Source organism: Talpa occidentalis, unplaced genomic scaffold (assembly GCF_014898055.3).
Source record: "Talpa occidentalis isolate TD23 unplaced genomic scaffold, MPIMG_talOcc4v2.1 talOcc4.11, whole genome shotgun sequence".
NCBI classification, from domain to species: Eukaryota; Metazoa; Chordata; class Mammalia; order Eulipotyphla; family Talpidae; genus Talpa; species Talpa occidentalis.
Window position 1 is genome coordinate 31832393 of NW_023601104.1, and position 27435 is coordinate 31859827.

The following is a 27435-nucleotide window of genomic DNA, read 5'->3' on the forward strand; positions in this document are numbered from 1 at the left end:
TCCTTAGTGGGCCCAACTTGGGCTTGTGTTCCAGGAATGCAGATGCTGGCAGCCTGCTTGGTCATTTGTGCCCACAGGGAAGGGAGGAGGAAGGGGGGGACAGCATGACAGGCGCCAGCCTTGGTGGAGGAGTGAGGGTCACACTCCTGGGAGACAGCAGGCAGCGAGAGGGACTAGGCTCACCCAGGCTGTTGGGGCCAGGTACAGGCTAGAAGTTGAGTTCTCTCTGAAGTGCATTCTGCAAGGAGGAATGGGAGGAAGTAGGTTGGTGTCCAGCTGCCCTGGGTTCAAATTCTGACTAATTGCTGTGTGACGTGGGCAGGAGACTTAACCTCCCTGAGCCTTTATTTCCTCCACTGTAAAATTATACCTGCCTCCTAGGATCATTCTCAGAGTTAAGAGAGCTTGGATGTGGGTGGTAGGGGGCTCAGCAGCTACTGGATTCCCTTAGGGTCACTGGCTAGGAGGCCTCAGCAATGACCCAGGATGGCAAAGGCTTCCTGCAGCAACTCTATGCAGTGTCATTACTTAGCAAACCTACTAATGTTTGCTGGGCCCTTGAAGACCAACTGTGGGCTGGATAATTCAGTCCTCTTGCTCTAGAGCCCCTCCAGGCTTCCCTGCCATTCAGGAAAAGCACTCCTTTCTTTCTGTCACACACCCATCACATAGGTTTCTGTGAGTACAGACAACTCATCAGAGAGGGAGGCAGTTCTTTCTGCAAGGTCCCTGGGCATTGCCATCAATTGGATTCACCCCAGATGTCTTCCTGATTCTCTTTACTTTTCTAGACAAAAGCAAGGATTATGAACTAACAAGGCCCATGCCCTTCTTAGCTGAATAACTAGCCTTGGGGACAGAAGGCCACGCAGCAGCACAGCCAGTATCGTGGCCATCGCTCTCGATTATTGCTGCATTGACGTTGGTCATGCAGTGTGTGCTGATGTGTACTACTCGGAGAAATGTGAAACTGTCACTGAAGCCATGGCTTGCCTTGCCACACTGCTTGGTAGGGGCTGTGACAGTAGAAGGAGCACCTGTGACCTCAGAAAACATGGATGAGCCTGGATCCTGCTTCCTTATTAACCATGTGGACATGGGGCAGTCACCAAACTGCTCTGAGCTTTATATTTCAAACTTAAATAGAATCATTTACAGTTTGGAGAACTAGAAAACCTTTCACAAGGGCAAACAGTATGCACCATCCCCACCAAGGGACTGAGGCCATCTTCTTGAGTTGGGTTGGATGGGCCTTGGGAACAAATCGTGGCCTCCGACCTCAGAACTCAGTCTTGGACTTGGCATTGAGGGGCAGGCTAGGGTCTCTGTGGGGTTGTCTGCCTGCTTGTCTGATGGGATGGACAGGCTTATTGGCTCCCTGCCTCCTCTGCACGTCTTGCCCCAGGTCAAATAAGCCAGCCCTTTCCAGGCAGCCTGGGGCTGGGCATGAAAGGCACCCAGCAGCTTCAGCTGCGCACAGTAGCAGCGCCACAAAGAGGAGACTGGGTCACAGGGTGAGCCTCTGCCAAACCTGTGGGTCATTTTGCAACATATTGCAGGGAACCTTTAAATCTCATGTTATTGCCTTCTTTACAGCAAACATTACTATTTAATTGTGGCTTAATATCTCTCCAGTCAATATTAGCTTTTTGCTTATTATAAAGCACTCCTGTTTCAGAAATATACAAGAATGAGCCAGACAACCCTCACTTTAAGAAAATCCAGTATGTAAGGCTGCATTCACTAAAGAGCCATGCAGCTTTGTGTTACAAAAGGATATTTTTAAAGGAAAGGATTTAATGCAAGGAGGATTCTTTTAAAATTGAGTGGCACTCTTAATTTTAGGATGTTTATCCTGAATGGCATCTTTAGTATAAATCAAGGCAAGTGTACTGGACTTGCAAAGTTCACATGATACTATACTGTGTAGGTGAATATCAACAGACTGGTGTTAGGTGAAGCTTAATATTGAGAGTTTTGCAACTAAGAAAATCAGCCTCGCACCCTGTTTCCTTGGCTCCTCCATTCAGTCATGCTCCCTTTTCCCTTTACCATCACAGATTGAGCAAGCCAGAGAAGTGAAATCCACCTCCACTGCCTGTGGGTTTCAGGCAATTTTTTTTGAACCACTGAAACAGGCCTTCCACAGAAACAGGCCTTCCATGAACTCATCTGTCATTGCTTTGGCCAGACTGCATCGTGCCGATCAGCAAGTCTGGACAACCCTTCCCCTTCCCCTCAACATCTTGGCCTCTGGTGCATCCATGGTGCCATCTGTGAAAGGGGAACCTACAACTGCAGTACCTTTTCAAACCCAGGGAAACCAGATGACTTCCCAACTGCCCCCCAAATGTAAAATTCCATTCAGCACCACACTGTTGCAAGCACTCTTGTCAGGCAGTAGGCAGGATGCCAGGTCCCTGGGAGGAGGGGCAGAGAGGCAGAGAGGAGTGCAGTCTAATCCCTGCTGTCTTTAGGGGTTAGAGAGAGACAGGAGGGAGACGGCCTCCTGATGGCAGCACAAAGTAGAGGGTCAGGGTAAGGGGTGTGCAGGTCAGGCCATGGAACTGAAGAAGACCTTCCAAAGGAGGTCTGGACGTAAAGCACAAGTAAAGGCTGGGGAATGGGTGAGCAGAGAAACTCTCACCCATCAGTTGCCAGTTATGTTGCTGGCCCTTCACTGACTGCCCTCAACCTCTTCAGGTGAGGTTCTGTGCCAGAGGACACCCACACCCAGTGGGGCCAGTGGGCACTATGGCTGTGCACTGTGCCTCACTCAGGACCTGTGCTGAGAAGGGGCCTCTGTTTAATGTGATGCTCTGTCCTCATCATCTTGAAATTCTGAATAATTTTTGAACAAGGGGCACTGCACTTTCATCTGGACTGGGCTCTACTTTATGTCTCTGGCCTAGCACTCAGAGACACACTCACCTGCCCACAGTTGCATAGCTGCCAGGATTTGCTGCCTGTGTTCTCAGGGAGCCTTCCAGATGAAGACAGAGTGGGATGTTCAAGGCATGGAAGCTAAAGGGGCGCCAGTAACAAGAGATGGTGAGGCCTGAGATTTGTGGGGAGCTCAGTGTGGTTATCTCTTGCACCTGAGAATTTGCAACAGGCTGATGAAGGCAACTGTTAAATACGCGAGTCCTCACTTAATGGTCTTGGAAACGACGACTCTAAGTGAAACCACATCAATAAACGCAGGTGCTTATTCAACATGAGCTGGGATTTTCTGTCAACTAACGTTACAAGATGGTATTGAACATCCAAGGACCTGCTGTCCTTTGCTTTTATGGCTTTACAAAGGATCCAGGTAGAAGTTTGAGGCAGGAGATTTGACCATGAAACTCAAATTGTTGTTGGGAAATAAAAAGAAGATGGAGGTGTGCCATCTTCTCCCAGCTCTGGGCGCCTGCAGGATGGATGTGCCCACAGATGGGGCTTTTTTTAAATTACGCTGTCTGCTATATCCCTATACCTCTGAAGCATGCCCAAACTGGCCCCATCTGAATCCCCAAAGGGTGGCTTTGTCTTCCACGGTCTCAGATTTATGCCAGGGTCAGGGTTGAGTTGAATTGGTGAACTTTGGTGCTTAAAGCCGAATCTGGAAGTCCAGACTCAGCTAAGACAAAAGCCCTGAAGACCAGAGAGGGTCTGGTCTGGTTTGTGCGTGAATTTAGGAAATCTCCCATCCCACAGGACAGATTTGGGAGGCCCCTTCCCTCATAACCACCACTTCTTCATGGGGACCTAGTGACCCAGCCACATTATCTTGCACAAATTGTGTTATTTTAGAATCTTTCCAGGGCAATACCCAAAAAGCAAGGCTTTCCCACCCCAGGGGGTCTCTGGGTAGGGAAACAAACTTACTCAGAGTCTGACTTTGATAAAACAAAAGAGGACTTGGAATGGGAGCAAAGTTCAGAGTCTTTTGTTGCAGAAACTGGTTCCTTCTCGAAAAATGTGGGCTGATTTTATAAACTGCTTATCATCCTGTTCCTCCCGGGGCTTGAGGGGAACCAGAATTCTCCCACCGGGACTCAGTTCCTTGCCAGGGTTCTGCGTGGTTTCCTCCCTGTGCTTCCTTGTTTAAGCCTAGGTGGTGGGTGTTTCTGTTAGGAGGCTGGGCCGGGCAGGTGGCGCCAGTGTTTCTAGCGTAGTGCCTGATCGATCAGCTCTGATGGAGCTCCATCTCAGGCCAGCCTCAGTGGCTCTCAGCAGCCTGCGGAGTGTTGTGAAGAAGGGAACTTGGAACACAGAGTGCTGAGGCCCAGGGCACCCAGAACAGTCTTTCCAGGTGGCAGGAGGAGATGGGATGGTGACCATAGTGGTGCGTGGCAGGTCCTCCTCCAGCCAGTTCCCCTGCCCACCAGGCCAGGAAGACCCACTTGGTCCTGGGGAACCTGGGGGCGATGCTGAGCAGACTTGTAGATTAAGGCCCTGGTGGAAGTTCGTTTTATGTCAGGGTTGCAAGATCAGGTCATCTTTTCAGGATTTGCTTGAATGCTTCATGAGATACAAGAATGGAAATTTTACCCACCGCAGACCAGCCTGCAACTTTGTTCCACTGGAGACATAGGGCCAACCAGGCTGGGATCAGGGCGCCAAAGTGGAAAGAAAGGCCTTTTTTTGCAGGGCCTCTGACCTCTCCCTAGGGAGGGCTGGTTACAGCCCAACTGGGTGGCCACTGACCATCCTTAAACCCTCATCCCTCCTAAACCCAGGGTGTGGGCGGGGGAAGGGTAGGGAGGGGCGTTCTAATAAAAGAGCTGAAGATGCTGACTCCCGTGAGGCAGCAGGAAGGGCCCAGCTCAGCATCAGCTGAGGAATCCAATTGGATTCCTGTGCTGTGCTGCTGTGTGGCCTCTCCAATTTGGGGTCTGTTTCTGAGAATGGGGATGATTCTAATCTTGGGAAGTTCAAAAGGGAGAATGGCTGAAGAGCCCAGAGCCTCCAGCACCTCCTTCAGGGACCTCAGCCAGGGTCAGCAGCCCTTTCCCAAGGTCACCATTTGTTATTGCAGCACATCTAGAAAATGCTCATGTGTTTTGGGGGGTAGTGGGAGTATGTGGGAGAAACTAAAAAACCAAATAGTCTATGTGTTTTCAGGGCCACATGGAGTGGGGGGCGGGCACAGAGAGCTGTTGTAAGGCCTTGCACTTGAAAACCCTTCTAACTTTCTAGGCAGCTTGTCTTGGGGTAGTGGATCCCACACTGCCACATCCAAGGACCCCTCTTAAGATCCAGACGTTATAGAGCCTCAACGTGGTGCTGGCTTGGTATGGCTGTGACCAGATTGTGTCCTGTGCTGTTACCCTGCATCCTGAGGTTTACAGCACACAGATTACAACCTGAGGAGTAATGTGCCCCCCGTCTCTACACCTAGGTAGACTGTAAGCGGAATCCCAGCTTTGCAACTTCCTGGCTGAGGACTTTGACCACACAATCTGACTTTCTGGCTTCAGTTTCTTCATCTTAAACTGGGAATGACTGAGAGAATTACCCCTATGTCGAGATAGTGCATTTAAAGTGTATTTCACTGTGCCTGGCATTTGGTAAAGGTTGATTAAATGTTGGCTGGCCTATTATGCTATTACTGCTACTACTATTATGATTTTCCCTTCATTCTCAACTTCATTGGCACATCTAATCTTGTAGGGTATTACCTAATATGAATGCCCTTATGAACTTTATACAGACTGAGTCAATTTGTGAAGTAATTCAAACACATACTATAGAGTTAAGACTGCATGGTGGTAGTATTAGTAAAAATAGTCATAGCTGTTTTCTATGGAGTGTTTATTTTGCATTAGGCGTTATATAACACACTTGAAATTAATCCCAATCACCTGAAAAAGTAAGTACCAACTGCATCCCATTTGACAAATGAGGAAAATGAGATCCAGAGGAGTGAAGTCCCTTGCCCAAGATTTCACAGCTGGTGAGTCAGAAGAGCTGAGTTCACTTGCAGGCAGCTTTGGGTCCAGGCTCTTAATCCAGCCCGTCCGGGAGACACCCGTCAGGAGACACCCGACGGATCCAAGCCTGATTGCTGATTTCTGCTGTGACCTTGGCAAGTCACTTCACCTCTTTGGGCCTCAGTTAGGCATCTGCAAAATCATGAATTTCAGGGCCTCCCCTGGTGGCGCAGGCGGTTGAGCGCAGCGCTGTGACGCTGTCCGCAGCCTCTGCAGCGCCGGTTCAATCCCGGCCAGCCAGCGAGGGGCCCACATGGTGCAACAGACCTCTCCTGTCGTGCCTGCTGCTCCTTTCAGCAGTGTATTTCGTCAGTCTGCCTGTTCTGTTCCCTGCTCTGTCTGGTGAAATCTTTTCACCCTCCCGTGCATCTGGCCTATACCCTGGTTCTTGTATAAACAAATAAATAAATTTAAAAAAAAAAATCATGAATTTCAGCACACAGACTGTGTGTTTCCTGGCCTTCTTTCTCCCTTTGCTGACATTCTCCCTTCATACTCCCATCTCATTCCTGTCTTGGGGTGGTGGTAAAAATGCCTGAGCAAAGCAGCTGATTGGCTGTCTGGACAGTGGTGGCCAGCACAGTCCTTGGCCCCAGAGATCAGTGGCCAGGAGAGCCCCCGAGGTGGGCCTGGTGTAGGCTGTGGCGGTGGCCAGACCGCCCGTGATGTAATGACCGATTAGGAACTTCCTCTTGGAAGCCTGGCTTCCTCTAGGAGCCAAAGGTGCTGGAGCTGAGGTGGGGGGTGGGGAGGGGTGGGTGGGAGGGAATAAGGAAACTCCTGTCAGCTGGGCCCTGCTTTTGGAAAGCGTTCAGCAGAGAGGCTCGGTCTAAGCTGTTGACCATTAACATGGTCCTGTGTACATTCCTTCTCTGCTTTTACTGCCGGAGCCCAGTGCTTAAAGGACCGATCTCCCCCTCCCTTGACAGAGGTGGGGGGAAAGAGCCTCTAATTAATGCTGTATCTCTAGACTTGCTGCAAAACCTGAAGCCATTTCTGCAGCTTAAAATGACAAAGGAAGGTTAAGTGGAAACTCCTTTTTTCTTCCTAAGTTTGATAACAAAAACTACTTATCTAATGGGCAAACACGGCTTTTAAAGGGGTGTTAGGTTAACCAGATGCAGGGCCACGTAATTATTCCCAGGCCTGGGAGCCGCAGATGAAAAGGCTGCCGGTTGGACGGGAACTTGAAGCCACAGGCATGACATAGGACAGAAGAAAGGAGTTTTCCAGGAGGGCGAGGCCCCAGCTTGGCCCTGTGAAAGGGGAATTGAAAAAAAAATCAGCACTGGGCTCCTCTTCTGACTCTGTCATCAATGAGCTGGGTGATTCTGGGCAAGTCACTTAACCTCTCTGGGCTTCCGAGTCTCCCATCCCAGCTCCCGGTGAGGTCTGGCTGTCTGCCCTTGCATCATGCTCACTGAGGTGTGGCCCCATGAAAGGCTGGCACTGTGGCCCAGGCAGCAGTAAAGGTTTTAAACGTGGAGGGGCCCTACCAGGCCCCTGGGGATCAGGAGATTTGGGGTTAGGTCTTGTAGGGATAGGAAGGCCCACTGAGCAGGTTTTCTGATCTCATGCAGACCGGGTAAAGAAGGAGTCAGAGTCCTCGGTGGTTTTTTGGCAGGTTTTTTATTTAGATTACCAGGAACACGGCAGGCAGGGGGGCTGGGAGGCCTGCCAGCCTTCCAGCCCCCCAGCAGGTCTTCACTCAGGGCTCTCAGGGCTCTCCAACCTTCTCTCGGCTTCTGCTTCTCCTGCTTCTCTTGCTTCTCTCTCGGCTTCTCTTTTGGCTTCTCCTTGGCTTCTCCTGGCGTCCCTGTGACGCCGCCCTTAAAAAGCACAGTCTCAGCCCAGGTGAATCCCATCTACCTATGCCCACACCCTACTCCAGGTGCCCGCCATCAGGCATGCATTCAGGACTGCAAGGATCCATCATCTATCCTGATGGCAGGAGGGCAGAAAAGCCTGACATTTTCCCTTACCCTACAGGTCTCTGTGAAATCTCTGAGCCTTCATGTCTAGTCCCCTTCATTTAAGATGTCTGGAATGTTGGAGACATTAATCCGGCATATTTCTAGTTTCCTTCACAAACCCAGTCCAGGCAGTTTGGCCAAGTGGGAAGTAGGGAATCATAAGGAAAGCAGGCTGCATTGGGAGTGCTCCGGCTTCTGGAGCGTGCAGCCCACAGGGGAGCGCACAGAATCTCCCTGCCCTTTGTTTTGACAGAAAACTGCTGATTCTTAGAAGCCAAAGGCTTTTCTTGGGATTTCAGCTCTTCCTGCCTCCCTCAGACTTCAATTGGTCCCCTTGGTGCCCCAGGACCCCCACAAAATTATACGGTTGGCTCTCGGCACCCTCACTGGGCAGAGAGACCAAGAGGAAGGAATGCCGACCATTGACCATCAGAGGACTAACTGGTCTGTGTGGGGGACAGGGCCTATTGTCAGGCTAGTTGCCTCCTGCCCACCACAGGCATTCACCACCCTCTGGTGGCAGGAATGTGGGCGCCTGGGAGACAAAGGGGCTGTCCCTTGGGCCACTTTGGAGCCCTGCTGAGGACAGCCGACAACCACAGGGAGCTGGCCTAGCAGTGCATTCTTTTTAATTTTTCCAAGATTCATACCAAGGAAATGCACTGCCCTTAAGAGTCCAGGTGGTGAGGTTTGACGATGAGTACACCTGAGTCCCATTGTTCCAATCAAGGAACAATGCCCCAGAAATTTCCCTGATGCCCTTCCCCAGTTGTCCCCACACCCAGAGAATCCCTTTTCTGATTCCTATCAGCACAGGTTAGTTTTGCCTACTCAAGAATTTCATATGAATGGAAACAAGCAGCATCTTCTTTATACTATCTATTTTCCAGCAGTGTCTATTTTCTTTCACTGAGCACCTTGCATTTGAGATTCATCCACATTGTATGTTTCAACAGTTCGTCCCTTATTATTAGTGAGTTGCGTTCCATTGTATAGATGTGCCCTGTTTTTGTTTATCCATTATCTCATTGCTTGGCTGCTTTAAGAAAAATACATAAACTGGGTGGCTTAAACAACACATTTATTTCTCACGGTTCTGGAGCCTGGGGCATGCAAGATCAAGGCACCAGCAAATTTGGTGTCCATTTCCTGGGTCACGGGTGGCCACTTTCTCAATGGATCCTCTTGTGACTGAAGGAACAAGAGAGTTCTCGGGGCTCTTTAACAAGGGCACTAATCTCTTTCACAGAGGCTGCACCCTCATGGCTAATCACCTCCAAAGACCCCCACCTTCTAATACCATTGCTCTAATGGTTAGGAATTCAACATATGAATTGGGGGAGATGGAAAATATACATTCCTTAATATCCATTCTATTGATGGTTATTTGAGCTGCTTTCCAGATTGAATGGTTATGCCTAGAACTACTATGAACTTTTACCAAATCATAGAAATGTAGAGCTCATTGTTCAGATGGGAAGACTGAGGCCTGAAGAAGGAAGATGAACTGCCTGATGGGGCAGGACCAGGACTCCAGGCTGGTACCGCTTACTAGATCCACCCCAGAACACAGCACCAGACTCATCTCTCCTCCCTCTTCCTTCCGGAACCCTCCCTGCCAGGCCCCAGAGTCTGGCTGGGAACTAGGCCAGGCCCTGAGCAGGGGGTAGTGAGCAGGAGTTTCGGTCAGAGTGCGGTCATCTTTGATGTTGTTCACTCGGGTCTGACTCCCCGGTATTTATTTGCAATTAAGGAGCTGGTTCCTAATTAGGCTGATGGCTGTGGGAGATGGCGGGACCGCAGCCTTGGAGCCACAGAGAGAATAAGATCCTCCGCAAGAGACTGTTCCCTTGTACCCTGCAACCCAGGCTGCAGACGAGAGGCGTGGAGGGTGGACTGGGGCTCTGTAACTGTGGGCTGTGCAGAGGGAACCCTAGGTTTGGGCATGCGGGTGCCTGTCTTCTCACAGCAAGCATGTCAGCTTGTGTCAGACACTGCCTGAGATCCAAATACACACATGGTGGGGGCTGGGGGAGGACATAGTGCCACAGCAGAGCGCCTCTTTGTTGTAGAAATACTGTTTTTCAGTTCTTCATTCTTCCCTCTGTCACTTTCAGGAGCTAAACCTTAACGTTTATAAAATGTTTTACCGTTTGCAAAAGGCATAACCATCCTCTGTTCTATTGTAATCTCCCATCGGGGTTAACCCTGGGTCATGACCCCCAACTCCCTAAGGAGCTCTGGCCTTTGAAGGGTTAGGACATGCTGTTTCTTTCTGCTGCACCCACTTGATCTGCTGCCAGAATTTCCGGAAAATCCAAAGACTGTAAATGAAGCGCTTGATTATGAATAAATCTATTCTACAGATGAGGAGACTGAGGGTTGGGGACATTCTGGAGCTTGTCCTTGGCTACACATCTGGTCAGTGATGGAGCTTAGGTCTTTCTCACTCTAAAAGCCTTTAGGATTGGGCCTCTCTGGTGGCACAGGCGGTTGAGTGCCTCACTGTGAAGCTGTCCTCAGCCTCTGCAGCACGGGTTTGATCCCAGATAGCTGGCGAGAATCCCACATGGCGAAGTAGACCTCTCCTGTCTCGCCCACTGCTCCCCTCAACAGTGTATTTCATCAGTCTGCCTGTTCTGTTCCCCGCTCTGTCTCTGGTGAATCCTCTCACCCTCCCGCGCATCTGGCCTGTACCCTGTTCTTGTATAAAAATAAATAAATCTTTAAATAAATAAATAAAATAAAAACCTTTAGGATTTCATATCATGTGTTAGATTAGAAATCTGGAGTTCATTCCTAATTCTGTCACCTCCTGCTACGTGTCCTTGCATAAGTCATGCTGTTGCCCTGAGGCCCCATCTCTGAGGGACAAGGACGTTGGACTTGCTCAGTGGTCCTCACAGGCAATCTCAAGACTAACTTTCATGGGTCCAGAGTGAGATAAATAAAAGACAATATAGAGAATTTCTTATAATCTAAGTGTATTAACTTTAAAATTTCTAATTTATGTCCTACCTGCTTTTTTACTATCAAAATACATTTTCTTTTGTGCTAGAAAATAATAGATGGTATTGAGGTTTTTAAAAATCTATACATGACAAAATAAAACACAAGTAAGCCTATGTCGTTCTCACACCTTCTGATGAAAAAAAAAAAAAAGTGTTAGCAAAAACCCAAAGTGTTGAGGCTCCCTGGGCAAGATAATGCCAGGTGTTATCTCAAATTCTGGAACCCCAGACTCTGGGCGCTGGATGAGGACTGGGAGTCCCCAAGCATGGCAGTGGCTTTCGTGGTGGATTGCTCTTGGGATCAGACCTGAGACCCAAGTCCTTGCCTGCCAGCCCTTCCAGGTTCTGGGGCATGACTATCGACCTCACCTGCTGGTTGGGCTTCCAGTGGGGGTGGGGGCAGTGCACAGATACTTGGGATGTATTTTATTTCCTCCCATCCTCCCTTCCTTTTAGTGTGTTCTAAGAGCACCCAAAGGTGTATGTATAGTCTTAGGACAGGCACACTGAGGACTGAGGCCTACCCCTTCCTCCTGGAGAGTGTAGACCAGCCTGGGGCACCGACCATTGGAACAGACGCCAAGGGAGGGGCCATAGTTAAGACTGGGTGCCCAGGAGGGAGAGGGCAGAGGTCCCAGAGGCAGAAGTCTATCTCCTGGAATTTGTAAGACTTGGCCAGGAACCGAGGCCTGAGGAGGTATTACCCAGCCCACTCAACTATAGAGGCCGCAAGGGGTGAGGCCTAGCTTAGGCAGCGTTCCTGAGCCAGGTGACTGGCGCAGACTGGGTCTTAGGGCGCTCTGGGGGGTGGGGAGGGGGGTCATAACTCAACCACAAGATACCAGCTCCTTGAGGGACACTGGGGCAAGGCTGGGGACATTTGGCTTGTCTAGGGTGGGAAGGACTGAGAAGAGGGAAACAGGACACCCCCCCACCCCACACACACACACCCATGCTTTGCCTTCTGTGCCCTGGGGCAGAGCTCCACTTTATGGCTGGGTGGCCCTCTCTGAGCCTTATCTGTAAAAGGGATAGCAGTAATCCCTCACTCCATGAGGCTGTGCAGTGACTGAGTCCTGGGGGTGGGGGTAGTGACTCATCAGCTTATGGGTAATGTCACCTCCAGGACTCACAGACCATGACAGCAGTTGTGGCTACAGATAGAAACACAGAAACTTAACAAAGGGGAGATATTTGGGCACACGTGGATTTTTGTGGTGAGGGGGTCCTGCTGGGAGGACAGGTACTCTGGTCCTCACTTGTGTACCCTCACCGCCGGGCCTCACTTTCCTCACCTGTGAAACCGGATGGTAACAGGTGAATGAGGGCTGTTCGGGAGCATACAGAAGGCCCTCAGGGATGCCCAGCACACTCCAGGAGTAGTTGCTCGAATCCCCACTTCTGCACCTGGGGCAGTAAAGGGATTGTCACTGCTTGGTGAGAATGTTGGTGCTTGTGCTTTATTACCAGGCTGAGATGGTGTTGGTTTCCTGGCTCTTGGGGACTCCCAGTCTTGGGGTTGGGTGAATGTGTGAAGAGGGGGAGACAATGGCTCTGGCTATTCCAGACTAGAACTGACCTATTGCCTGAAGCTTGGTCACCCAGAATGGACGAGAACTGTCTCTGCCCCTACCAAAGGGGCAAGGCATTTGAAGTCAGGGAGCAGGGATGGCGACAGTGTGGCAAAATGATACTATTTGGGGATTGATGTGGGAACCTGTGGCTGAGATCTCACCTCCAGACAGATGGCGAGTGGCATGCCCTTGGGACTGTACCCAACTCAAGGCCACAGCAGAACCAGCAACCTACAGAGACCCCTTGGGCAGTTTCCTGCTAGGGGCTTGGCAGGCCTCCAGCATGAAAGAGGGCGCCAGGGGCCCTGTCACTGTGCTGCTCTTGGGCCTCTAGACAGGGCTGGGCTGAAGGCAGATGGAGCCGGTCTCACCCAGTCTCCTGAATGAAGTTGTTAAGAGTATTTTCTCCCCTGGGTTTGGCTGGACTTTGATCCACTTCTCCTGGAGAAGCTGAGCCATAAAGTGCCTTACTTTGTTTTCCTTAGACCTCCAGCAGGACTTGTCCTTCGTGCCAAAGCCCCAGTCAGGGCCAGTGTGGGAATAGGCATGTCACCTCAATGGGCCATCCCGGGTGCCCACCTGCTTCTTAGAGCTGCATGTTCCAAGGAAAGGCAGATGGCAGGCTTCAGGATCTGAGAAGCTGGCCACACACGAGAGCAGCCTCTGTGCAGTCTTAGGTCTGGTCTCAGAACATCATTAAATTCATCCAGACATGTAGAGAGGACCTAAGTCGGAGGAGAGAGTCCACCACTAGGCCCCTCTTTTACAGTCTGTGGGGAAACTGAGGTCTGAGAGGAGCAGCATGTACTTGGGAGGGCTGGCTAACTCTGGAACATTTGAAGAGTGAGATTCTTTAGCACATGGGACCCTCAGCTCCTCTGTGTCACAGAAGTGGCTGAAGTTCTGGTTAAAACCTGCACTTCCTGCAACAGAGCTAACGCAGGGATTTGGGGGGGAGAAAAAGGGGGAATTCTTGGGAAACTCAGCGTAATAGTCAAAGTGGAGAAATGAGCGGTCAGGCAGCCTTATTGACACCAAGGCTACCACAGGAATGCCATGGTTCTGGGCTGGATGAGATCCCCCCACCTACCTTCCTATGCCTGAGTCCCCTCTGAGTGGGGATTTGTACCCCCTAATAGCTTAACCCCACTCTGTTCATGTTGAGGCTTGTACTGACTGGGTTCTTATCCTGGCCATGCCACTTGGTGCTGTGTGACCTTGGAGGCTACAGGTGTCCACCGGGTCTTGGATCCTCATCTGTAAAATGAGGGGAGGTTGGCTTCCCCACAGGGGCCTTGTGGGAGCCTGTGAGGTCAGGTGTGGAGTAAGACACACAGTGCCTGGGATGCAGGTACTCACTGTTCATCCCTCCTCCGGGTGCGTGAGTAGCCCTCCTGCCAACTTGTAAGAGTCCCTGGGCAGGCTCATGTTTGCACATCCACAGCACACAGTAGGTGCCTTGCTGTCTCTGTAGGTTCATGGTCTTTTTTTTTTTTTTTTTAAAGATTTATTTATTTATGCATACAAGAACGGGGTACAGGCCAGAGGTGTGGGATGGTGGTGGTGAGAGGATTCACCAGAGACAGAGTGGGGAACAGAACAGGCAGACGGATTGAAATACACTGCTGAGGGGAATAGCCGGTGAGTCAGGAGAGGTCTGCTGCCCCATGTGGGTTGCTCCCTGGCCGGGGATCGAACTCATGCTGCAGTGGCTAGGGACAGCTTAATAGGTTGCGTCTTAACCCCTTGCGCCACCAGGGAGGCCCAGGGTCATAATCTCTGTTCTCTCCTTTGGAAGTGTGTGTGTGGGGTGTGGAGGTGTCCTGCTGTGTCATATTTCTTGAGGATAACCTGGCACACAGTAGGTGCTCGCCTGTCAGTTGAATGCCAGAGGTCATCCGCAACAGTCCCACTTCTGCTTCCCTCTGGCACCCACCTCCCCACCCTGAATAACACCTGGGTGCCCTATGCTTGCCCCACAGATGCCAGCATGTCTCCGGATGCCACCAAGCCGAGCCACTGGTGCAGCGTGGCATACTGGGAGCACCGGACGCGTGTGGGCCGCCTCTACGCGGTGTACGACCAGGCCGTCAGCATCTTCTACGACCTACCTCAGGGCAGCGGCTTCTGCTTGGGCCAGCTCAACCTGGAACAGCGCAGCGAGTCGGTGCGTCGAACACGCAGCAAGATTGGCTTCGGCATCCTGCTCAGCAAGGAGCCCGATGGCGTGTGGGCCTACAACAGGGGCGAGCATCCCATCTTCGTCAATTCCCCGACGCTGGACGCTCCCGGCGGCCGCGCCCTGGTCGTGCGCAAGGTGCCTCCTGGCTACTCCATCAAGGTGTTCGACTTCGAGCGCTCCGGCCAGCTGCAGCACACGGCCGAGCCGGACGCGGCCGACGGCCCCTATGACCCCAACAGCGTCCGCATCAGCTTCGCCAAGGGCTGGGGGCCCTGCTACTCCCGGCAGTTCATCACCTCCTGCCCCTGCTGGCTCGAGATCCTCCTCAACAACCACAGATAGCGGCGGCCCTGGAGGCGACGGCCCGGTGTGCAGGGGCAGCTGGAGGAGCCACCCCCAGCTGCCCCCCACAAGAGGGGCCAGTGCCCAGAGACACCGCCCCCGCAGACGACCCCTCCCCAAATATCATCTACCTAGATTTAATATAAAGTTTTATATATTATATGGAAATATATATTATACTTGTAATTATGGAGTCATTTTTACAATGTAATTATTTATGTATGGTGCAATGTGTGTATATGGACAAAACAAGAAAGACGCACTTTGGCTTATAATTCTTTCAATACAGATATATTTTCTTTCTTTTCCTTCTTTCTCTTTATTATTATTATTATTATTTTTTTTTTTTTTAAGAAAATGATACAGCAGAGCTAGGTGGAAAAGCCTGGGTTTGGTGTATGGTTTTGGAAATATTAATGCCCAGACTAAAAGCTAATACCAGTCACTCGTTGATAATAAAGTATTCCGCATTATAGTTTTATTTTTTTAAACTGTCTTCTTTTTAACAAAGAGGGACATTCAGGGCTTTGGTGGGTTTCTGACCCATCAGGGACCCTGAAAGTTGATGTCAGTCTTTTACCAGATAAAAGGTAGAGGAACCCAACTGAAAAGGGAGGAAGGTCAGAGAAGTTTCTGTTCCTTCCTGTGACACACACAGGGTCTCGTGTGTCCATGGGATAGGACGGGGGCAGGAGGGGAGTGTCTGGGCCATCCAACCTGGGTAAGCTCTCCCATTCTGACTTGGAAGAGGCTCCAGTCCATACCTCCCAATTCTAAGCTGTGTGTCAGCTAGAAGACACTCTTTCTCACCACAAAGGGAAATGGCCTGAGGAAGAAATAGTGAGATGGTGGCTTTGGGCCCACCTGCCACCTTGTAGAACCCACAAGCTACTCTCCCACACCCTGTACCCACATTGCTTAGAATGTGCCCATGCAGGGCTGTTGTCGTGATTTATGCAAAAGCAGGTAGTTTCTTTCTAGTCTATAAAAGGGAAAAATTGAGGTTCTGGAAGGGTCAAGTCCTGGCTCATGAGACAGATATGGTTAGAAGTTACATCTCATTGTAGAGCAGAGCCATATTAAATCGGTTCTCTCTCTAGAGAAAACTCATAAAAGAAGAGCTTCTTAGCTAAATAACTAAGGGGACTGTTAGGTTGTGTATCTTCTTTCTTGGAGATTTACATGAGCACATTAAATGCTCTGAGAAGTCCTGTGTATTATCTATTGCTGCATAATAAATTATGCTAAAACTTAGCAGCTTGAAACAACATTTATTATCTCATGCAGTTTCTGGTTCAGGAATGCAGGAGCAGCCTAGCGGGGCGGTTCTGGTTCAGGGTCTCGTGAGGTTGCAGTCAAGCTGTCGGCCAGGGCTGCCGTCATCTGAGCTTCTCCGGGGCTGGAGGAGCCACTTCCAAGCTCCCTCACATGGCTGGTGGCTGGAGGCCTCGGCTCCTGGCCATGTAGCCTTTTCCATTGGGCTACTTGTGACGTGGCTTCCCCCCAAGCAAGGGATCCAAAAGTGAAGCTGCCATCTTCATACTTTTATCTCAGAAGTAACTCCTTTACCTCTGCCATATTGTTGATCTAGCTCTGATGGGAGGGACTGCACAAGAATGAATGCTAGGAGGTGGGCTCATGACCTGTGTCCTCTGCAAATTGTGCATTTCACTTTATTTCCCAAAGTTACTTACCAACTGCTAATAAATTCATTACTCGCCTGCTGATCCTGTCACCATAGCAAGGCACATTTGTCCCTGAGCTGGCCACCACTGACTTCTGGACACACACAAGGTACCCTGCACTGAGACCCTACCCTGAAGATTCTCGGGGGGCTATATTCTGATGTATTATTTGTGGGATGCCAATGTGGGAGGCACCTTGGGCTCAGGCAGTTAGCAGGGTGCACAGGCAAGATGGGATAAGGGTATTGAGTTGAAACAGGCAAGATGGGGCATAGGGGTTTCATGGGTTTTGAGGAGAGGAATTGGGAGGCCTCTGAGGAGGATTCTGCTTCAAGTCTAGCTCTTACAGGTAGTAGAAGGGGCAGGAGCAAAGGAAGGAGGTCATGCAAGAAGGAGGTCATGGCAGAAACCTGGAGGCATCCCCCTGCACAGTATAGCAGGAGGCAGGAGAGGGGAGTCTTCAACACTCATTCTGGAGCCAGGCTGCCTAAGTTCAAATCCAGACTCTGCCACTTAAAATGACCTGAGACTTCTCAAGGTGCTTCAGTAACCATGTGTAAGAAGGGGGTGAAATCATACCGACCTCAGAAGAAGGTGCTAATTGGGAGAAGTGAGCAGTACCTGGTCCAATCAGTGCAGAGTGGCAGTTAGTGACAGAGGGCACAGCTAGGAAAGGAGGCGTGGGTGGGCTGGTTTCTGAGTGGAGGTGATGAAAACTAGGCTCTTGGTAGAGGTCCTTCCCAGGAGGATACCTGCAGTAGGAACATGTCAGCAGATCCCTGAACCTATCCTGGCTTGACCCCTGCACCCCCCGGCAAGGTGCCTCTAATGCCCATCTCCTTAGAGGGACTCTTTGCCTTCAAGGAGGGAGCCAGCCATCCCACAGTGCCTCTTCATCCGGGAGCAAGAGGGACAGAGGTTGACAGGCCTGATTTATAAATGAGGAAACTGAGACCCAGAGCAGGGACCTGCTTGTCTCAAGTCTAATCTCAGATGCTGGGATATGACCCAGGCTTCCTGCCTCCCTCCACTCTGATCAGACCAACCATCAATATCCTTTTCCCATCTCCAAGATCCTCAGAGGGTGCCCACTCTGGCAGATATTGTTGATTCCCTCTAGAGTTAGACCTCACCAACCACTGTCCAGGGAAAACTTTCTGTGAGCACCCCCCCCAACCCCCACCGCCCCAGCCAAGACTCCATCTCTCCTGCACTCTATCACCCTTGGGTCTGAGCCACACATGGGTTTCCCCATGATTTTTCACTACAAATTAAGCATCTTACGCATTTGACCTCATGGGAGCTCCTGCAGGGAGCTTCCTCACTCCCCTTTCTCAGATGTAGAAACTGTTGCTTCCATTAGTGCCATCATTTGCCAAGCTTCCTGGGAAAAGGAACAGGCCTTCTATCTCCGATGCCAGCTGGGGACTCCTCCCACTTGCTGGTTGAGGCTGGCCTTGTGGGAGTAGGTCTGTCCCTTGGGGGCCTGCAAGCCTGAGAGCTGAATGAATCTGGGGATCCGAGGACATCAACCTCACAGCTCTTTTGCCTCCTAGGCCTGTCCTGTCCCGAAGCTGAGGACTCCATGAGGTTCTTAGATGCCTTGAGTTCTTGTGGCCTTTCTTCATGGGGTGTGACTCCAGTTCTAGACTCTCAGTTTACAAATGAGGAAACCCAGTCTTAGACATTATGGCTGAGTTGCTGATGTCACAATCCACGACAGACTCGCTGTCCTCTTGCCTTTCCAGTCATGGTGCTTACAGTAACTGTGGTTTCCCCCAGACCACCCAGGAATCTGGTGACTCAGGCTCCAAAGAAGACACTTTCTAAACAAGGCCAGGTCTCTGGAGAATGTGGTGGGAGCCGGGTCCCGCTAGGCCTGGGAAGAGAAGTAGGTGGAATTTATTGCTCCCAAACTCAAGTTCAGGTGTGTGTGTGTGTGGTGTATTACCTTCGAGTGACTAGGTTTTTGGAGAAGGGTTAGTACCTCCATTGCCTCCCCACCTATTCCACAGCTCACTCCCACCTCAAGGCCCCCCAACCCCCGTCTCTGGGGTATTCCCCATAGGAGTGAGAGAAGCAGTAGGGAGAAACTGGAGATCTGTGTTCATGCCTTAGTGAGAAAACCTGAGGCTGGGAGAGGTGTGTGAGAGGCCTAAAGTCACACTGCAATTTGGGGGCAGAGCTGAAAACTCAGGTCTCAGAATTCTGGGTCTTGCTTTTTCCTTAGTCTAGGCATAGAATCCATCAGTGCTCCACTGGCACACACACTGTTCACCTCTGGAGACTCCTGGTGCACCACACCTCCATGGCCTTCCCCTGCCTGTTCCTCCAACTGCCTCCCTGCTGTCCTGGAAGCTCCCTTCCCCCACACACATTGCAGGGGGCTGGGGAGCTTTAAAGCTGCAGCTGTCTTGTTATAATCCTTTCTCTGCCACTTACCAGCTATATGATCTGAGGCAAGTTGTTTAACTTCTCTGTGCCTCAGTTTCCTCATCTGAGTAATAATAATAGTCCCTATCTCCGAAAGTTAATGGGACACGTAAATGAATGAATCTATGTTAGGCATTCAGAACCATACTTTCAGTATGTATTAAGAACATAGCAGGTGCTCGCTAGTATTCTTTTGGGGTCTGTGAGCCAGTTATGGGAGGTAAGGAAGCACGAGGACTCAAATCCAGATCCCTTTAATTTGTTGACTTTGGGCAAATACCTGACCTGTGTGAACCTCAGATTCCTTAGAGAGAAAGTAGTTATGACCCCCCAGGGGGTTATAGTCTGGGCCACCAGAGCCTCTCATGGGCAGCTGCTGTGGCTTCTCCATGGGGCCCCCTACCCCTTCCAACCCACTCTCTACCCAAAATGATGGTCTGCGCCCAAATCTGACGTCTCACCTCCTCCTTGTGATGTGAGATCTTCAATGACTCCTGGTGCCCTCAGAATAAAGAACCTCTTACTAGGTCCTGACAGAATCTGGTCCTGTCCCATTTCTACCTGGCCAACCCCCTCAAAACCCACGCTTCAGATCTTTCTCTTTCTCTCTCTTCTTTGCCCAAGCCGCTCCCTCCTCCTGACCACATCCAGCTGCCCAGTCCAAGCTCTAAGCACACGGCTGCCCCCTCTGTCCTCCAGGGAATCTCCTGGAAACCAGAGATGTCTCATGTCCCATTTGTCCCCCTGGCGCTGGGCCAACCCAGCGCCAGGCAGAGGATGGGCTCCCTGGATGTCTGTGGAATGAAAGGGTCACAGAGGTAATGGATGTGGGTGTGTTTTATAAACTCTAAATGACCAAGCAGGCATCCAGAGGGGGGTATGTTTATTAGTATCTTGTGTCTCCATGGCAACCCCCAGCTGGCTTTTTCTAACAGGCTTCTAAGAACCCCAGCCTTCCCCTGTCCTCAGATCCTGGGCTCTGGGGGCTCATGTCCTGCAACCTTATTCTATCCCCTCAGGAGGTTGGGGGCGAGAATTCCTGGCTTGAGGAGGTGTCCTTTCAATGATTTAGAAGATAGACTTGGAGAATGTCCCAGCTGGGAAGGCATTTAGTCTTGATCTAGTTCCATAAGGATCAAGAACTGAGGCCTAGAGGACGGGACCCTAGGCAGGGTCACAGCAAGGCAGGGGCAGATGGGAGCCAACCCAGGGACTTGGGGCTCTTGCCAGAGCGGCCTTGCAGAAAAGCTGCCAAGGCTTCTGTGAAGCCAGCATCTGCTTGAGCAATGCAGCTGAAAGGTAAGCAGGGTGGGGTGGGAGGGTGTTTGTTTGTGTGTTTCTTTTTAATTGTGCTAAAGTATACATAACATACATATCCATTTTAAGTAGACTTTCAGTGACATTAAGTACATTTGCACTGTACCATCCTCACTTTCCATCTCTAGAAACTTTTCATCTTTCCTGTGCTTTTTAAATGTTACTGTAAAGTAGAAGGAACATAAAATTTGCCATTTTTGTGACTTTTAAGAGTACCGATCTGTGGCGCTAAGTACAGTCACACTGTTGTGTTCCCTATGCTTTTTAATAAAAGGCGAATGAAAACAAGTTTTAAAAGACTTAACCCTGGGATTTTGAAACCTTACAAAAGAAGACATGTGTCTCCATGGCCTGCTTGGTGGAGGGTGCTGGGACGGCAGTGACCCAGGGCAATGGGCTGATGGCTTTGCAATTCTGCAGACCGTTTTCAAAGCAGGTCCTAGAGAAGCTCATGGAATACAGGTAAGTTCCCAGAATTTCTGAATGTGAGACTGGGAGCCTCTGGTCGGAGCAGAGGAGAGATTTTTAATTTTATCTCCTGGAAGGAGGCCCATATCATGGGTTTAGTTGTCCTTTGCCACTGGACTCAATCATGGAGACCTGTCTAGACACTCTGGGATTCCCCTCGAAAATGAGAGGTGTCCTTTCAATGGACACCTCTAGACAGCTTGATGCTGCCTTTTGGGGAGCCCAGAGGCTTTAGAGAGCTCCTACACTTCACCCCAAAGTCTTATCAGCCAAAGGGGGCAGCTAAAGTAGACTTTCATATTGGACTTGCTAAAAGGAGTTAGGATAACGCTAGTAACAAGTCTTCCTTTCTTAGCAATAACAATTATTTCTGGAGGGATTTTTTTATATACTAGATTCTTTGTATCATCTCATTTATTTCTTGTCCTGTTTTTTCAGATGAGGCTCAGAGAAGGTAAGCAAGTTACCCAACGTCACACAGAGGTAGGATTCTCACCCAGTTCTCTCTAGCGCCAGAGCTGGTGTTCCTGTCCTGCCCCCTCCCATCGTGCCAGGAACAGTATTTCTGAACTTGACTTTCCAGGGCTGCTGAGCACACAGGCTTTGCAGCAGTTGCAGGGACTCCAGGCCCACCTCTGCCTTCAGCTAAGTGAAGTTGTTGTGCAAGTTTCTTAAGGTTCCTGAGTCTCAGTTTCCTCATTTGTTAGAAGGGACCTAAGAGCCATCCCTACCTCATAAGCAGTTAAGAAGATTCAATTAAATGAGTTTATGTTTGTGAATATAAATATTCACAAGCAGTTAGAACAGGGCCTGGCTGGTAATGAGTAATATTTAGCATTTGTTGAATTTTAAAAATATGTTTGTTGCCAGCTTTTTTTTTGGGTCAGTTTTGTTTGAACTAACAAATTAATTGGAAATGTTTATTTTTAATAGTTTCACTTTCTACATCTTGTCATTGAGCAATGAATAAAATGGAGCTTTAGGAATGGCTGGAGACATACAGAGAGAGAGAGAGAACACTGTGGACATGTGCTCAGGCCAAGAGGCACTTTCCTTAATTGTCTCCTTTTTTTTTTTCAAAGATTTATTTATTTATGCATTCGATGACTGGGGTACAGGCCAGAGGTATAGAGGGTGAGAGGATTCACCAAAGACAGAGTGGGGAACAGAACAGGCAGACTGACTGAAATACACTGCTGAGGGGAGCAGCGGGTGAGACAGGAGAGGTCTGCTGCACCACATGGGTTGCTCCCTGGCCGGGGATCAAACTCATGCTGCAGTGGTGGATAGCTTCATAGGTTGCTACTCACCCCCTTGCGCCACCAGGGAGGATCCTTTCCTTAACCTTCTAACAGAATCATCTAACGTCTCTCCGTGAGTTTTTGTAGAGGTTAGAAAAGAAAAGTCTTTCAGCACGTACTGGAAGCAGACCCTTTGGAAATGGCAACCCCACCCCACCCCCTGCTCCTTTCCTTTCTTCCTTTACCCTTGGAGCAAGGATATTTGCTGTCTCTGGCTTTCGTGACAACTATTTTGACTCTTTAAGGCTCTACAACTTTGTGCTACCTAAATACATCAATGAATATCAAAACCATAGCAGATCCCTGGAAACCAAGGCGCCTGGTGACAGGCCTTGGTTGGCTCCTGGGCTCTCCTCATTCCAAGGCTCGGGGTGGGGATGGGGAGCTGAGGCCTGACCTCCAGGACCACTTGATCCCACCTGGGCCCACAGGCAGGATCCCTGCCACACCCTGCCATGCTGAGGGTGTCCCTGCCACGGCTTTTAGAGAGGAACCAGCTTGAGCCTTATAGGATTTTAAAGTGAGGAATTGTCAGACAGTCCACATATTTGGGATCTTGCTCTGTCTGAGTCCGAGGCTGGAGGTCCCCAGGGTGTTCCTCTAAGGGATTACTTGGGCTGGCCTGCCACTGGCCCAGGTGGGTAATACCATCAGCCATCTTCGATGACAGTTTCTAGGCCTCAGAAGCTGGTTCCCAAGTGACTAGGAGAAGGCAAACAGTCCTTTGAGATGAATAGGTTCTTGAATTTGTCGTGCATGGGGAGAGAGGAGATACTGGGGAGTGAAGTCCACAGGGCCACTGAAAGCCATGTTTGAACAAAGAGGTTTCCCCCACATTCTCCAGCTAGTCTTACACCTGAACTGCTGCCGATGAGGATGGAGGAGCAGCCTAAGACACAAGTGAAAGCCTATGAACATGGGCTATTTTCTAATATGTCTGAATTTGAACAATTTGTGGGTGTCCCCTGAGCCTGGGTTTTCTCATATGGAAAATGGGGATACCCCTTACCTCATAGAGACCTGCAGACTCACATGAGGAGGAAGCATGTCATTTTGGGAATTGATTCCCCAGGGGCTTCTCCACAAATGTTGCAGTCGGAGGATTGCCTTTGTTCTGAACTCTTTTCAGGGATAGCTGATCGCCAACAACCATAGAAGACAATGCTGGTGTCCCCCTCTTTGCCAGGGTAGGTTTGTTTACTGCTCATTATGAGGGATTTGCATTCCCTGAGCTCAGTTACTCTCCTGCAAAGTGCCCCACTTTACAGCGGCAGTGCTGTGAGCATGCAGGTGTCGCCCATCTCTCTCTGCACTACAAGGAAAGTGACGCATACACGCTGCTCACTTTGCCAGCTGTGCCATAAGTGACAGAAGTTGTTGTCTCTGATCCAGGGCTCATACGCCTTCTGACCGCATCCAGGAAACAAACTCGTTCTCCTGAAAATAGGGTCAAATCTGAGCTCCTTCACACTTCTTGCCCGCTTTGGTGGTGATGATAGACTGCTCCAGAGACATGGCTTTCAGGAAGAAGAAAGCAAAATAATGGAATTTTGAGGGAAATCGGTAGCAATTTGTTTGGCCAAATTGTTTGGCCAGGTGGGCAGTGAGTGGCCCTCTATTTTATTGTCCTTTCATCAGGAGGTGTTGGGGAGGTGATTGCAGACTGAGGATTGGGCAGTAGGTTCAAAGCCAGCTGCAAAAAGGGAGCCCTAGGTATGACCCCATTCCCCCCAGGTGGGGGGTTTCCTCAGCAATCCAGTGGTCAGCCTCAATTCCCCCTACTGGAGAAGGCAAGAACCAGAATGTGCACTGGTGGGCAGAGGGCGCCACCACCTTTTGGACAGTGGTTACAGAGATGGGCACTTACAGGGAGGGCAAAAGAAGGGAAATTCATGACTGTTATGGGCAGAAACCAGAGAGACCATTAGAACATTTGCTGGGTCACTTAGAGACTAGAGGGTGGGCACAGCCCTCTTGCTAAGGAAGAGGGACAATGCTTGCTGCTGACCAAGCCAACGTTAGATGCTTTCAGAAACAACAGTAGAATGTCTATGAATGAGAGAGTGTGACCTTCTTGGGGGAATGTCCCGGAGCAGACAAACCATAGGTGAAGAACTGCCAAGCATTAGGGTCCTTACTGCCCTGGATTGGAGTTGTACTGCCTAGTGCCCACTCTGTAGAACTGAAAATGGGTAATGTCAGTCTGCTCAGTGGGCAGAACTCACGGCTGTGCCCACAGCTCTGCCAGCATGCCCCTCGATGAAGCTTGTCATATATTTTTTCAACTCTTAGATATAGCCAACGACTGGCTAGTTTGTCTTCCTCTTGGAAAACTATAACTGGAAACTTAAATATACCCTCTTTGGGGTCACAAGCTGTGTAAATAAGTTGAGGCTGGTAATTGAACCGTGTGGGTCACTCCTGTAGATGCCCAGGGTAAAGGCCTGCGCTTTAGTGGGAACGACAGGCCTGCCCATCCTGCCCAGAATTTCTTCCTGGACCTCTCATCCTAACCTCAGAGACCCATATGAGTAAAGGCCTCCATGTTTCCATGCTGGGTGCCAGGCTGTGGCTCCTGCCAAAAGTTGACCTGGTGCCCTGGTAGTGGGTACAGCTCCCACCCGCCTATAGCAGACTGACTATCTTGTGGCGATGGGTGGGTGCCTCCTTGCTGGGCTACTATTCCTGCCCAATCAGCCAATTCCAGCCATAGCATTGTGGCCCTTGAAACTAAGCTAGGTCATGACTTCTGTTTGCTGAACCATTCACAGTATGACAATGGCTTGTCTCTTATGGCAGAAAATTCTCAACAGTGGCTGATCGTCAAGGTGTTTGATGCCCTACTCTGTTCCCTGCAACCACAGGTATGGTCTTGTTGAGTCAAAATTTCCCACTCTAGCTCCCTCATCTGCTCTCGGTCCAATCACCTGCACATGGTGGTTTGGTTGCTGATTGGGGCGGCTGACCGCAGCCACCTCCTAGGCAAGGACCAAGATAAAAGGGGTGTAGGTGTGGGATGTGGGTGTGTGTAGGGGATGTATAAAGAGATGTTTGGAAAATGTGAGTTCCAGTGTAAGTATTCCTGGGCATGCTACTTCCTACTTTCCCCAAACAGCCAGCTGAGCTCACGCTAGTTCTTACCCAGGCTTGGTAGTCAGGCCCAAATGGGCTGCAGGGGATTCACATGGAATTCTGGTGCAATTTTATAAAAATATCCTGTCACTCTTGTACTTGACTCTTCAGGAAATAGGGGATGTTGGGTAAAAGGTGAAGTTGGGCCCCCAGAACACAGCACACTCCTTTTGTGCCAGGGAGGAAGAGCAAACACCCAGGGCCTGGGGAGGAAGCACCTCAGAGGCTAGGCCTTCCTCACAGGGGACCTGGCCCCGGCAGCTCTCCAGCTTAGCTGCCAGTGTCTTCAGCATAGCCAACTGCTGGGCTAGCCACCCCTTGCTGGATGGCTCTGCCCATGGATAGATGGCCGTTTCCTTAACCTCCCCCCAAACCAAGACATTATGACAAGAGAGCCCCAACACCTCTACCTTTCATGCAGAACACCTGTCAACACCCTCGATGGCCACCCACCCACTCCTAAGGCTCAGGTATCCTGAGGGAATGAACACCCTCTGAAGAATGGAATCAACAGAAGAAGATGATGGATGTTTACACATAGTCATTCCCAAAACAGTATAATGCCAGTTCTCTCAGTTCATGCTCACAGCAATACTTCACGCACCATCCACCGACTGACACCTGCTTTACAGATGACAAACAAAAGCTCAGAGAGGTCAAGAAATGCCCCAAGGTCACACAGTCAAGTGGTGGTGCCCGGTTGCAACCAGGTCAACCAATGCTCTTCACGTTCCACGCCCCTGGCTTTCCTCATCTAAGGTGCTAGGATTCTTTCATGATACTGTCAGACCCTAGCCCATACATAGCATTTCCTGCCGCTTGGCCTATGCCCTGGCTCTGGAACTGGGAGACTTAGAAGGCTGGGAGGAGTGTGGCGCAGCCAGTAGCCTCCCTACCACGTCCTCCCCTTGTGGCGATCCCAGTTTTGTCATCTGTGAAGATGTTCCTACGAGCGGTTATAAGGAATGAATGAACTCAGGAGCAGGAAAAGGCTTTGGGAAATCAGAGGTTCTGATGTGAACACTGGTGTGGTCCGAGATGGGGGAGAGAATGAAGGCCTTGGTAGAGGACCTGGGATGGAATGAAAGCAGAGTGGAAAGCATCAACGAGACACAGAGCCCAGGCTAGGCCTCCCTCAGGAGCCTCACATTGTCACCTGGGATGCTGCCAGCCTTCCTGAAATCTTAGATCTTCCTTTGGGTTAAGCAGTGCCTTTTCTAGAGTCTCCTATTAAAATGCTCCTTCCCTTTAGAGTCCTGATCTTGTAGTTTACATGTAACAAACAAACCTCCCACATGCCAGGAAGCTTACATATATGATCCAGTAGAACACTCATATCAGGACATTCACACTAACCGTTTTAGCCCCATTTTACAGATATGAAAAAATGAGGCCCAGAGGAGTGCAATAATTTGCCTGAGTTCTCACGGGAGGTAAGGGACAGAGCCAGGGTTTGCAGTGCATTGCTTTTGCTTCAGAGTCTGGTTGCTTTGGTGCTCAATCTCCAAATCTTGCTTATGCTGTTTCCTCTTCCTAAATGCCCTTCACCTATTCTGCCACTTAATTGTCAGACTCCCTTCTATTCATTTAAAGTAGTGATCCTTATGAACATTTAATATCATTTAATGTATTTTTTGTTTTTAGAAGACACATGCAAGAAATGGCACGTAGTGAGAATTTCCTCCTTCCATCCAGGTCCCAGCCAGCCAGACCCTGTGGGTTACCTGTTTGTTGGGTACCTGTGTATCCTTTAATATGTTCATTTCTTGGGGCTCCAGCTCACCTGTTCTTTTCTCTAGGACCCATCCCCTAACAGTTGAAACTCCTCTCATTTGGCTCAGGTAAACCCTGCCCACTGAGTCCCACATAGCCCAGACCTCCCTCCCGTTCAGGACTGTGTGTGTGTGTGTGTGTGTGTGTGTGTGTGTGTGTGTGTGTGTGTGTGTGATTGATGGCTGGTCTATTTTCTCTCTCTAGTTTGGATGCTGGTTTCTGTAGGCAGCACAGGGCCCTGAATGGTGGGTACTCTGTAAATGTAG

The 27435-nt window shown here is 50.0% G+C and overlaps 1 protein-coding gene and 2 long non-coding RNA genes across 7 annotated transcripts in view; 2 read left to right on the forward strand and 1 right to left on the reverse strand.

Annotated features, from left to right (window-relative positions):
* SMAD6 (SMAD family member 6) overlaps positions 1-15220 on the forward strand; it is a 74377-nt gene extending 59157 nt beyond the window's left edge. The window contains exon 4 of the mRNA XM_037502774.2: positions 14519-15220. Coding sequence (XP_037358671.1) covers positions 14519-15060 — 542 coding nt within the window. The 3' untranslated portion in view covers positions 15061-15220. The remainder of the gene's footprint in view (positions 1-14518) is intronic.
* Positions 15221-16319: 1099 nt separating this feature from the next.
* LOC119238774 (uncharacterized) lies at positions 16320-20046 on the reverse strand. Of its 3 annotated transcripts, XR_005123655.1 has the most exons (4): positions 19640-20046; positions 18030-18624; positions 17367-17497; positions 16320-16666 (listed from the first exon to the last, which is right to left on the reverse strand). It is a non-coding gene; the product is annotated as an uncharacterized LOC119238774 (long non-coding RNA). The 3 variants fall into 3 exon arrangements; XR_008549314.1 differs by having other exon boundaries at positions 16320-17497; positions 18039-18624; XR_008549313.1 differs by having other exon boundaries at positions 16320-17497.
* On the forward strand, positions 17923-27286 carry LOC129144762 (uncharacterized). Of its 3 annotated transcripts, none has more exons than XR_008549323.1 (6): positions 17923-20477; positions 20770-20957; positions 21402-21417; positions 23394-23451; positions 25064-25128; positions 25818-27286. It is a non-coding gene; the product is annotated as an uncharacterized LOC129144762 (long non-coding RNA). The 3 variants fall into 3 exon arrangements; XR_008549325.1 differs by having other exon boundaries at positions 27041-27286; XR_008549322.1 differs by having other exon boundaries at positions 25064-27286.
* The last annotated feature ends 149 nt before the right edge of the window (positions 27287-27435 follow it).